We start from the raw sequence: 12,630 nt of genomic DNA, 5'->3' as shown, positions 1-12,630 counted from the left end.
TCCGACTGTTCTATCAATGGCTCAAAATAAGATATGAATAACAGTACACATGTTCTCTGTCACTCGCTGTAAGTAGCCGCGGCAAACCACGCGACATCCATGATGGAGCACAAACAAGAGCAAATAGCAACGCAATATGCATCCCATGACTTCATGCAGTGAAACAAGAAATAGGAACGAACGATGCACCGCCGCAACTCTGCACCTGCAAACGCTTCGAGGATGCAGAAAGATTGCCTGACAGAATAAAAGGCGAACCGATTTAGTCACCTAATGCCACCCTGGACCAGCTTTTTGGGCTATCGGCTGTTTATTTTTTGCACCTTGAGGAACATTAATCAAGTGTGGGGAAAGAAAGAGAGGGAATTTCTATTCTAGTAGGGCTATCAAAAGAAATGAGATCGGCATGAGGCAGCCAAGAGGTGGCAATCGTTGAGGACGTGATAATGATAAGGGGTTGTATTCGGGAATTAGTTATTGTACTATGAACAGGGATTATATTGCAGACATGTAAGTAAGCGAAGAAATAGTATTGTGAGAACAATTATGTCTTTTGAACTGTGAGATTTTGCTCATATTAAATGAAGCGAGATACATAGTTTGTGTTTGGAGGTGTATGGGATGAGATAAGGGGTTGTTGGATCATGTTACTTCGAGTATCCGTACCGTACCGCATGCCAGGATTGATGGTGGAGTAAAAAAGGTCTAGAATGAATCTGTCAATCGGTGAAGCTGTAGTGGAAGGATCAAGCATTGATCTCAAACCGACGCGAGATGCCTTTGATTTCAAAAGTTGTGTCTAGGTTTGTATCATATGTGGGAATCTGTTATTATTGTATTGAGCATAGCAGCATAGATACTGAAGCAGTGATTGGAAAGTTTCCACATATACAGGTAGGAAAGCAGCACTGTATAACATACATAGTCCAACACTGGATCATTACCCATCTTTATATCGTCATGCACTTTTGTAGCCTCAAGTTACATCCAAAACCGGGCCGCTTGTGTAAACCCTTAAAATAAAGAGCAAGCCACGGCGTGTTCGAGCCGGCTTCTACTGCCCATAGAATTTACTCGCGACGCAGTCATCTGTAACCCAAAATCAGCCAAATTGGATTAAGGTTGCCCCTGAACCTAATCTCTGTCAAGGTAGCGTCTCATAGTGTGCTGGCGGGAACGGTACCTTGCATTGGTTAGTAGACCAACCAATGCACCACCTTATGCAAGCCCCCCGCGGCTTTCGCCTGGCCGTCTCAAACCCGGGACTTGTCGAGTCGAGGGTTTTTTCTCTACCAACTGAGAGAGGTAGGGAGGGGTATGGAATGTAATTCAGGAGTTTTACAACGGGCGGTAAGTTGAACTACCGTAGACTAGGTAGGTACTAAGCTACTAGTAATACACGGTCATGTGAATGAATCGTGAATTGAATTGGGGAAGACCTTGATTCATGAAAGTAAAAATGATTGTCATGATGAAATCAAGTTTACCTGCATAAATGATATGTTCATCGGCTGCAGTAGCTGCATCCTCTCTAAATCATGGAAACCCTCCTGTTGGTCTCCTTTCTCTTCCATCGCTGCACACATGCCAACTTTTCATGCTCCATCGCCCACCCTTGTCGTCCTTTAGTAACCACTCAGGCAGCTGTAGAGTAGTAGTAGTAATGCAATGCATCTTCGCCCATCCATTATCTATCCAGTCTGTCAACCCCTTAACTTGTTAGCCCACGCACATCCGCCACATTAGTCTAGGTGACCCCCCTCTGTTAGTGTTAGTGTCAGTGCAGTCTATCTGTAGCGGTGCAGTTCAGTCCAGTCTGGCCAATTGAGACATTCATTGGTTGGTTACTTGGAAAATCAACATCAATCAACAACAAAACAAAGGGACAAACCCCAACCCAACCTCTTGCGCCAGCCATTGGATTGAATTACTCCTTTAGTACCTGTTTCATTCCACCACAGGGTCTTTTTCCCCTTCCATTATTCTGTACTACCCGCCTTCTTTGTTTTTATACACATCTACATCATCGCTAGGCTACTAAATTACACGGACCTTGACGACAAAATTACAGCATTTAGTCCACCAAATGATACGTAGTTACTTTGTACAAAAGTAAACTGACTGGACCCGACCTGACCCCACGCGTCTGAGCCCAGCGGAGCAGCCACCTTTTCTCCCTCTGTAGCTCCATTTTGGCTTGTTAGGTTCCCCTGGATTCAGTGCTAAGATACTAGATTGGATCCATTGGACAAACATCTCGGGCTTTTGGAAATCTTCACTTCCATCAAACTCTACATCATCAACAACAACTAGTCTACTACTCTCTTCTGCTCATACTTTGTCGCTCTCTCTTGCTATTTTCCGCTCGCTTTCTCCCTTTTGCTCGATTTGGCTTTGCGACACTTTCGCTTTCGCTTTCGCTTTTACTTTTACTCATAATCACCGACTTGGCGCACCCCCATTTACCGCCGCTCTTCTCTTGTCGCATCTCGACCCCTAGCAACCGACCAACTCTCGTTCACCCTCTTCCCACGCTCGTTGGCTCTTACGCCGCCCGCTGCCGTCACCATGGAGACATCGTAAGTATTGAAGTCTATCTCAAACCTTCCGACGTCGGCCGTTACTAACATTACCCTCAACAGTCTCGGTGCGACAATTAGATCTTTCTGGCACACTATGACCAGTTATGACCGACGTATGCCGCCCCTTTACCCCCATCGCTACCCACCGAACCCAATAAACTAAACAAACTCTAGACTCTTCTTTCGACTCCCCTTACCGAACCGGCCGCCATGTCCCTCTGCAGGACAGTCGAGGTGGCATCATGACGGGCGTGGCGACAGCCTCCGATTCTCGAAACGACGTCTCATCTCCGTATACCGACGAAACAGGCCGAGGCTCTCCGCGTCTGGACGCCAATACTTTTGCACCATCAGGCGCCCCTTACTCTCCCGGACTGAGGTCAATGAGCGCTCGCAATGCCAGCCAAGGTGATGGTTTCGAGGTGCAAAGCCCCGGCGACGTCCCGATGCAGAACTTTAATGATGGCCTTCCACCGCCTCCTCCAGTTGCCCACTCATGGAGGCGCATCGATTCCTGGGCCGATGACAACTACCCGGAGCTTTTTGATCAGTTATGTGAGGGCGCTACCAACAATGATCTGAATGACCTGGAGCATCAGCTTGACTGCTCCCTTCCTCAGGATGTCCGCGACTCCCTCATGATTCACGACGGCCAAGAGCGAGGAGGAATGCCCACTGGAATCATCTTCAGCCATATGCTACTGGACTGCGAGGAAATTGTGCAAGAGTGGGACAACTGGAGGACCGTCAACCAACAATTCTTGCTCGAGACCTCCGTTGCTAAACCTTCCACCCCTTCCAAGGCTTTTGGTGGCAGTAATGAGGCCTCTTCCTCCAAGCAAGGTGGCGGTGCTGGCAACAGCCCTGGCCCTTGGAGACAGGATCTCATGTCTCGTCAGGACTGTGTCCCTGCAAACGCTGTCCAAAAGGCATACGCGCACAGCTCTTGGATCCCTCTGGTTCGCGATTGGGGCGGCAACAACTTGGCTGTTGACTTGGCACCTGGTCCTGGAGGCCAATGGGGCCAGATCATTCTCTTTGGTCGTGACTATGACACCAAATACGTTGTGGCTCGTTCTTGGTCTGCCTTCCTCGCTGTTGTCGCGGACGATCTCAACAGCGGCAAGTGGTACGTAGACGAAGATACTAATGAGCTCAAGCTACGAGAGTTCAAGGAGACACGAGTCGAGCCCTCGTATTTCAGCATTTTGAGGTGGAGAATGGACCAGAAGTACGGACGACGCGCTCCTTCCAAGAGGCGATCCATGGGCCCCAAGCCCAATTCTCCTTTGGGGTCACGCTCTTCTTCTCCCTATGGTAGCGGCGGTGAAGGTGAGGGCCGAGGTCGATCTATGCAGCGCCTGAGCGGTTCATCTCCTTTGGCTAGCCCTCGACCCGGTGCTGGGCCTGGTTACGGGAAAGCGACTCCTCTCAGCCGAGTAACGGAAGAGACCGCAATCCCCGAGCTTGCCGACGCATACATCCAACCGGAGAAGCTCGTAGAGGTCGAAACCCCTCGACAGAGCCAGGACAGCAAGACTCCCAACGTCACCAGCATCCCCCGTGTGGAATCTGACCTCCTTAAGGTGGAGGAAGAGTCATCGCCAAAGGCGAATGGCAAGAAGCCTGAATTGGTGGATGAACCAATGAAGACCATCGAGATTTAAGCACGCTCAAGCGATTATTTGGCTATAGACGAAAGCACGGAAACTGGCATACAGGGACAACGATTGCATGAGACTCATTATTATTTCAAACCTTCCGCAGAGATTCCATGCAAAGTAACTCTCGGAGAGGTGTATACACACAAAGACTTGGCGTTAAGGGCGTCGCGAGGAATATGCAAGATTCCATGACTCTTTCCCATGAGAGGCATTTATTTATTTTTCTTCTTCTTTTTTCCCTCTCTTCCAACGGGGTGCAGCATCCCGAAAGGCAAGACAGTGGGAACGGCATACAGGCTCTAGTATATTATGGTAGCTTTATTCATTGGTAAGGGACGGCATGGATAGGTAGTCGTCGGGGATAGCTAGGGTTGCATCTGTTAAGCAGCTCGATGGAACCTCTCATGGAAGGTAGGATTGATGGTAATCATTGTATGAATAAAAATTCACGTTTTGATCAAACTCGGACATTGTGATGTCAGTGGAATGAATGGCTTATTCTACATCAATAGTATAGGGTAATGACCGGCCGAATGTATTGGAATTGTGGTTTCACAACTGCTTCATTAATCGGGGGTATGTAACAGAAAGGCAGCTGATTGATAAGAATTATCTTAGACATGATCAACACCAAATCGTTGATCCTTCAGTCAAAACCCCACAACTGAATCCTTTAGAGCTCTTTTGTGCGGAGCTCATTCGCCGGCATCGGGGTAATCAGGATCATTAGGTAACTACAAGACTTGGCTTCTTACATTGTATTGCGAAGGAATATCTGTTGTCAAGATATTCCTTTGTTCCGGACATATCACTTCATCGTGATAATAGTGACGCATCCACCATGACCACAGCAACAGCAGCACGACGTCTTCGAGTTGGTATTGATGTCGGTGGAACAAACACAGATGGCGTCCTTATCGATCCTCTACAAATCTCAGGACCTGATCGCGGCGTCGTCGCATGGCACAAAGAACCAACGACCACGAACCCTAGTGTTGGTATCAACAATGCCCTCACCAAAATGCTCAGCTCGGCTTCTATCAGCCCTGATGAAGTCGCCAGTGTGACCATCGGAACCACACACTTTGTCAACGCTGTCGTTGAAAGAGACGCTACGAGACTGTCTCGAATCGCTGTCATTCGTCTCTGTGGACCCTTCTCTAAGCACATCTTGCCATGTGTCGACTGGCCTAGTGATATGAAGGAGCTCATTCTGGGCCATCATGCTCTGGTAAAGGGTGGGCTGGAAGTTGATGGTCGGCTGATATCCGACATCGACCAAAATGAGATCAAGGCACAATGCGCCATCATCAAAGAGAAAGGAATCAGGAGCGTGGTGGTCATTGGTGTCTTCAGCCCCATCGATACTGTCGAAAGACAAGAAGAGAGAGCCGCAGACATTATCAAGAGTGAGATGCCTGGCTGCGATGTCGTGTGCAGCAAAGAAGTCGCCAATCTCGGCTTCCTTGAGAGAGAAAACGCAGCTATCCTCAACGCTTCCATTCTGCCCTTTGCCCGCAAGACAATACGATCTTTTCACGAACCTGTCAAGAGGTTGGGCTTGAACTGTCCCGTCTTCATTACTCAGAATGATGGCACTGTACTTTCTGGCGAACTAGCTGCCCGACTACCTATCCGGACATTCTCGAGTGGTCCTACCAACAGTATGAGAGGAGCTGCCTTTCTGGTGCAGAACGAGCTTGACGAAGCCATGATGGTGGTGGACATTGGAGGAACTACGTCCGATGTTGGTATTCTCCTGGAGAACGGGTTTCCTCGCCAACAAGCAGCCTATAGCGATTTATCAGGCGTTCGTATGAATTTTTCGTGCCCTGATATCAAGAGCATCGGACTTGGCGGAGGTTCTATTGTAAGGAAAGATAAAACCATCTCGGTAGGGCCAGATAGTGTTGGATATAAGTTGACGCAGGAGGCTGTTGTCTTTGGTGGAAAGGTCCTAACAGCGACGGATTGCACGGTTCTTGCCAATCCAGGTCTAGGAATTGGAGATGCAGCCCTTGTGAAAGACGCCATCTCCGAGGAGGAGCTCGGAAGGGTCAGACTGGCTATTCAGCACAAGCTGGAGAAGGTGATCGATACAATGAAGACGTCCCCTCAGGATATACCTGTGATTCTTGTGGGAGGCGGAGCCGTCATTGCTCCCGATGAGCTCAAGGGAGCGAGCAAGGTGCTCAAACCCAAGTGGTCACAAGTTGCTAATGCCATTGGTGCTGCCATGGCGAGAGTCAGTGCTGTCGTAGATACAGTCAAGTCAACAGCTGAGAAGTCAGCGAACGACCTTCTAGAGGAACTGTGCCAGGAAGCCATCGAGAAGACCGTCAAGGCAGGGGCTCTACAATCAACAGTCACTGTTGTCGAAAAAGAAGTCTTGCCCCTCCAAGTATGCTTCACCAGAAGAATTGTTCGGAACTTTGCTGACCACCACGCAGTACATTGCCAACAAGACTCGATTTATCGTCCGAGCTACGGGAGACTTTGACTTTTCGAAAGAAAGTGTTGTGCCTGGAACAGAGAATGATTCCGAGGAGCACCAGGAGATGGAAAATTACGAGAAGAGCGCCAAAGACCAAAGCTCAAAGTGTGATACAAAAGAGGAAGAGGACTTCGATATACTGGCATACCGCCCTGATGTGAGAAAGCGAACATGGTATATCTCAGAGAGGGATGTTTCATGGATCGCAACAGGCTGCTACATTCTCGGCACAGGAGGCGGCGGCAGTCCATACGGACTGATGATTCGGCTTCGAACTCAGCTGCGCAACGGAGCCACAATCAGAGTCGTCAGTCCTGAAGATCTGCCCGATGATGCACGCGTTGGCTGTGGCGGCGGAGCAGGAAGCCCTACCGTCGCAATCGAAAAGCTCGCAGGCGATGAACTTCTTGAGGCACAGCAGGAATTATACAAGATGTGCAACACAACAGCCACCCATATGATCTCCGTCGAAGTTGGAGGAGCTAATGGCCTAAGCGGACTGCTACTTGGCTCTAGTGACCAGATGGATATACCTACAGTGGATGGGGATTGGATGGGCAGGGCGTACCCTACGAAATGGCAGACGACGCCTGTGGTTTTCAAAGAAAGGGAGACCATTTGGTCGCCTATTGCTGTGAGCGACGGAAATGGCAACGTTCTCGTCATGCCAAAAGCATCCTCTGACGAGGCTGTCGAGCGCATCATACGCTCTGCCCTGAGCGAAATGGGCTCCCAGGTAGGCGCTGCAGACGCCCCAGTCACAGGAGCAGAGACGAGGCGCTGGGCTATCGAACACACGCTTTCTCAATCGTGGAGGATTGGGCGGGCGGTTGCTCGAGCACGCAAGGAAAACCGTGTGGACAACGTTGCCGAGACTATCTTAGATGAATGTGGTGGCCCTGGAGCAGGCAGAGTGTTGTGGAAGGGTAAAATCATCGGCGTGGAGAGGACATTGAGAAATGGACATATCTATGGCGAATGCCTCATCGAAGGTGCTGATGTTCGAGATGAAGCAAATGCAGCTTCTGATGAAGTCTCAGAGCACCAGTTCAAGGGTATTGTCAAGATTCCGTTCAAGAACGAGAATATCGCTGCTCTCAGAGTTCATCCTGATCGTAAGGAGGAGCTCCAAGAGGATGTTCTGGCCATTGTCCCTGACCTTGTTTGTGTCATCGACGCACAGAATGGAGAAGCTGTTGGAACACCGGAATACAGATATGGATTACTTGTTGTTGTTCTTGGAATAGCGGCGAGTGATAGATGGACAGGATCAGAGCGAGGAATCAAGATTGGAGGACCAGATGCATTTGGGTTCGAGCACTTGAAGTTTGAGCCTTTGGGCCAATATTTCAAGCCGAAGAGTGTGATTGATGAGTATGATGTTTCATAAATGAAAGTAGAAGCTGAATTCAGTCTTTCTATAGAGAAATTTCGTGGATATTAATGATGTATTTACTCGTAATATTGTTGTTTTACATATCAACCAACATATGGTTGCACTTTGATAAGTTTAACTTTCATTCAAGGTGAGGCTTGTTCACCTCAAGCCAAATCAGGCTAGCGCATGTTTTGACCGTGACCCGCCTTATATGCCGCCGCCTTCATCATGGTTCTCTTTCCACCTTTCAAGACACAACCACCGCAAGCTCTCTTCACGTCTACAGCTCAACATACGGTTCTTTGCACACGCACACGCAAGCTCTTCGAAAAATAGAAAAAGAAGAAAATGGGTTCCGTCGTCCTCCCCCATCTCAACACCGGCTGGCACGTCGACCAAGCCATCCTCTCAGGTAAATCCCCATCGCACCTCTTGACATATACCTTGCTTACTAACCTTTTCTCTAGAGGAAGACCGTCTCGTCGTCATCCGTTTCGGCCGCGACTGGGATTCAGACTGCATGCGCCAAGATGAAGTCCTCTACAAGATCGCCGACAAGGTCCGCAACTTCGCTGTCATCTACCTCTGCGACATCGACCAGGTCCCCGACTTCAACCAGATGTACGAACTTTACGACCCGTGTTCGCTCATGTTCTTCTTCCGAAACAAGCACATGATGATCGATCTGGGCACCGGTGACAATAATAAGATCAAATGGGTTCTTGAGGACAAGCAGGAGCTCATTGATATCTTCGAGACGGTGTACCGAGGTGCCAAGAAGGGACGTGGTCTGGTCGTCAGTCCCAAGGACTACTCTACCCGACACAGGTACTAATTGAGAGGCGGGAAGCCGTTTGGACTTTTGGGCGCGGACTCGGAGTTGGATTTGTGTGTTTTTCTGAAGGGTTGCTAATCATGACTTTATAACAACGCGAGGCGGAAAGTAGGCACATCAGGCTCCTGAACCAAAACAAAGCGAGAAATGAGATTACGACACTAAACTTACGGTCAAGACGGTCAGTCTTAGAATCGAATGGTGAGACTCCAAGGTGCCTTTCATGAAATATTTCTGACACGACTTGACAAGACATCCGACGTTTGACATGGGCATTTTGCATTTATCTTGTAAAATGTGCTAGAAATGGCGAATCAAAGGGTAAGATATTAACTATGAAAAGTGCAGGATTTTCCGTGACGTGAATCTTTTGTAGATAAGGTTTACGAGTTCTCCTAATGCCCCTGTGAAATTCATCAGTAGAAAGTCTTCGCTGTTGTAAATCTCAAGCGGCTAGGTGCGAACGACGTGAGTATATTTGTACTATATAGTAGGGTGAGATACCTGATATTTTAACATATGCGATTATTCTTTTACATGCTCTATTAATTCTTTCTTTGAACTTTACCTACCATGACTCCCAGTAGAGCGAGGGAAGAAGTCAGAATTACACTTGGAAAATCGTGAAACCCCATCAAATGCCCTCTATCAAGACAACTATAACCCAAATGGCCAAGTTTCATGGTACTCTAGTGATGATCGAGGTTGATGAATCTCGAATGTTCCAACATGTTTCGACTCGTCGAACCAGATGTATCCATCAAACTGGTCCGGCAAAATGGCATATGAGTAATGTGAGGCCTTCTCCGTCTCTGGTTTATATATCACACCGATAGATCTCTCCAGTCGTTCCCTACGCAAAACCTCTCGTAGTTTCTCATCACATTTCCCTTTCCGCAGATCCAGGACAAAGTTACTGATACCTGCTGCATGCATCAGCTCTTCATAACTGCCCGGGAGCCCTGGTTGGACTTTCATGATGTTCATGTCGCTCTCCCAATTCTGAGCTGCAGCAACAGTGCCGGTGTTTGTGCCTGTACCGATGCTAAGAGCGTCGTCTCCAAATTCCCTCTTGCAAAGCTCTCCAATATTGAGCTCGTGACTAGCCCAGCTCATACTTGTGGCGCGGGCATCACCTATATGGCTGTTGTGCGCCCAGACGATGGCCTTTGAGCCTTCACCTCGATGCTCAAGGACTCTCTTGAGAGTCTCAAACATGTGCGTATCTCGGAGATTCCAAGATTTATCTTGTCCTCGGTACATGGTCTTGTAGTACTGTTCGGCATCTGTGGACAAGTCAGTTCTTGCTCGCAATGAAGATGATAGACGCCAGAGGTTATATTCACCTTTCACAACTCTGGCATTCTGCTCTCCGTTGTGGAACTCGACACCGCCGTCAAGGGCTGCAGAGTATTCAATTCGTTTATTCAAGAGATCACTGAGCATCGCAACAACGTCGTCCTCATATCCCTTGAAAGACATCGCCAACGACTCTAAACCATATTCATGGGGATGGTCTACCCAGTCCATCAGATTGATGTACCTCCCCCTCGCAACTTTTGCCATGTCTTTATCGACAGTGTTCAGATAATCGATGACTGCTTTCATTGACGTCCCCATTGAGTAGAGATCGAGCCCATAAAACCCAGTGGCTTCTGTGGCTTCGCGACCAGAGTTGTAAGACCGCATCCATTCGACGAAATTGCAAACTTCCACATTGCGCCACATCCACGTTGGGAAACGTAAGAATGGTGACTCTCTCTTTTCTTTCTCTGACATCTGCGTTGTTTCCACCGAGCCTTGACCTGGACCCGGGCGGTGTCTGACATATCTGTCTACACGCTCGGCATCAGGCCAATCTGCTTCAACTGCAACGATGTTGAAGCCGTGTTTCTCGATCATGTACTTCGTGATTTCGGCACGAACACAGTGAAATTCAGATGTGCCATGAGAAGCATCACCTATGAGTAAGACTCTACAGTCGCCAAAACTGTCAAAGTAGTTCGTGATTGTACCGGAATCTTGAGATATTGATTTGAAGGGTGTTACGTGTGTCTTGAGCAGTTCTATTGTCGAAGGTTCCATGCTGCGCGGCTTATTTGGGATTCGAGGATATTGCAACCAATCTCGAGATCTAGTTCTTTCGCAAAAAGAAGAAGAAAAAAAACTAGTTTGAAGGGATTATCAGAGATGTCTTCTAATCAGGTGAGTTTCTCGATGATATTTCGGTAATGGAAATACAGGCTAGTCCACCATTCAGCCATGGGGGCCACCCTGTACTGTGTGACATCACAAATAATCATCATAGTGATGCCAAAGATACTCGGTGGGTGGTTTTCATATGGAACCCCCGCGGATGAAAAGATGCAGACAATGAGAGACAACAATGATTACACAAAGGGAAGATGTGGTTGTCAATCAATCCAAAAGTTCTTTGAATTGAACCAGACAAGCGAATTTCGACATAGTGAAACGTTGGATGCGTGGAGGTGGCGACAACTTCGTGACGACGGTCGATCTTCTTGTGAGCCTGTAAGCACAAGTGTTAGAACCTCTGTTGATCAACCAATAGGAGCTGTGATCACTGCTCATACGGGCTTATCATATCAGCCGGCATAGTTTTCGAACAGTTAAGCTCTACTATGGATAATCTACTTTGGCCGTGATTGCTGGTACCAAGTGTGCGTCTTGTAGTTGCTGAATAGAGGGACTTGAGCCATACGTAGCCTTTGTTACGGTATGCGTTCGGCATTGCGTAGACTTCTCGACAGGCACTGCTATAGGAGGTTAAGTTAGAGTTATGTAAATGAAAGATAAGTTGCGCGGTCTGGGCAGAACTTACTTCGACTGACAGTTCTAGGAATCAGAAGAGCTTAACTAGCAATATCTAATACTATTAGACGACCCGATTAGTATACTCGGTTCAAGAGTGATGGCTAGAACCCGTAGCGGAGGGATACAATGGAAAGTGAGAATATTACCTTGGATGATATGAGAAGTAAACTAGGATCAGATACTGACAACTTCTATCGGTGTTTTTGGGTATATTAAAAGGAAAAAAATTGACCATTCAGTCCACGATTAAGATAAGAAGAGGCGAGGGATTCTGTCTCGCGTTAACTTCCCATGCTGTCTGTGCCTGGATCATCGGAGTCAATTCGTACTTGTCGTCTCAGGCCAATCATAGGCTCAAAGCGTGACATTCCTTTGGGTTTGGAAACAGATAATACTATCAGCCCCCTTGTTATGGACAACGTGATTCTGTCATACTTACAACCAATCCCATCACCTAGCGAGGGATGAGAATCGAGACATGTACATTAGGAGATGCGAAGACTCGTATTAATCTGCAACAGCGATGATACAACTTGCGATGCGTGGATAAATAATAGACCATCAGTGCCTGTGATGTTGGGATGTAGTCAATAACGCTCCGTGGTCGACCAAGAGATCTTGACCGTTTTCGTGTCGTAGTCATTCCATGGTTGCCGTTCCATGGATTCGGCCATATAATTGGAAGTCACTACACTGTTGTCAATTCGCAGACCCTCTTACCTGATCACGGCTTCGTCGAAAAGGTATTTTCGGATCACGAGGGAACAAAAAAACACATTCAGAGACAGAACTGCCAACCGCCATGGAGATATCTAGTACACTTAGTGAATGCAAGTCTCCTT

General features: G+C 47.9%; 4 protein-coding genes across 4 annotated transcripts; 3 read left to right on the top strand and 1 right to left on the bottom strand.

Annotated features, from left to right (window-relative positions):
- Positions 1–2,568: 2,568 nt before the first annotated feature.
- FPOAC1_010753 (uncharacterized protein) lies at positions 2,569–4,249 on the top strand (the record flags this gene model as incomplete). Its single annotated transcript, XM_044855142.1, has 3 exons — positions 2,569–2,579; positions 2,643–2,695; positions 2,757–4,249. The coding sequence occupies 3 exons, from the start codon at positions 2,569–2,571 to the stop codon at positions 4,247–4,249; spliced, it is 1,557 nt and encodes a 518-aa protein (XP_044702455.1).
- Positions 4,250–5,087: 838 nt separating this feature from the next.
- On the top strand, positions 5,088–8,130 carry FPOAC1_010752 (uncharacterized protein; the record flags this gene model as incomplete). The annotated part of the gene is made up of 2 exons (XM_044855141.1): positions 5,088–6,647; positions 6,697–8,130. The coding sequence occupies 2 exons, from the start codon at positions 5,088–5,090 to the stop codon at positions 8,128–8,130; spliced, it is 2,994 nt and encodes a 997-aa protein (XP_044702454.1).
- A 336-nt stretch (positions 8,131–8,466) lies between these two features.
- Positions 8,467–8,953, top strand: TXNL4A (Thioredoxin-like 4A; the record flags this gene model as incomplete). The annotated part of the gene is made up of 2 exons (XM_044855140.1): positions 8,467–8,530; positions 8,586–8,953. The coding sequence occupies 2 exons, from the start codon at positions 8,467–8,469 to the stop codon at positions 8,951–8,953; spliced, it is 432 nt and encodes a 143-aa protein (XP_044702453.1).
- Positions 8,954–9,610: 657 nt separating this feature from the next.
- Positions 9,611–11,038, bottom strand: FPOAC1_010750 (uncharacterized protein; the record flags this gene model as incomplete). The annotated part of the gene is made up of 2 exons (XM_044855139.1): positions 9,611–10,239; positions 10,300–11,038. 2 exons carry the CDS (start codon positions 11,036–11,038, stop codon positions 9,611–9,613), a joined length of 1,368 nt encoding a protein of 455 aa, XP_044702452.1.
- Positions 11,039–12,630: the final 1,592 nt, after the last annotated feature.

This window comes from Fusarium poae, chromosome 4 (assembly GCF_019609905.1).
Source record: "Fusarium poae strain DAOMC 252244 chromosome 4, whole genome shotgun sequence".
Lineage (NCBI taxonomy): Eukaryota > Fungi > Ascomycota > Sordariomycetes > Hypocreales > Nectriaceae > Fusarium > Fusarium poae.
Note: the sequence above shows the minus strand (reverse complement) of the source record. Positions and strands in the feature narration are given on the sequence as shown.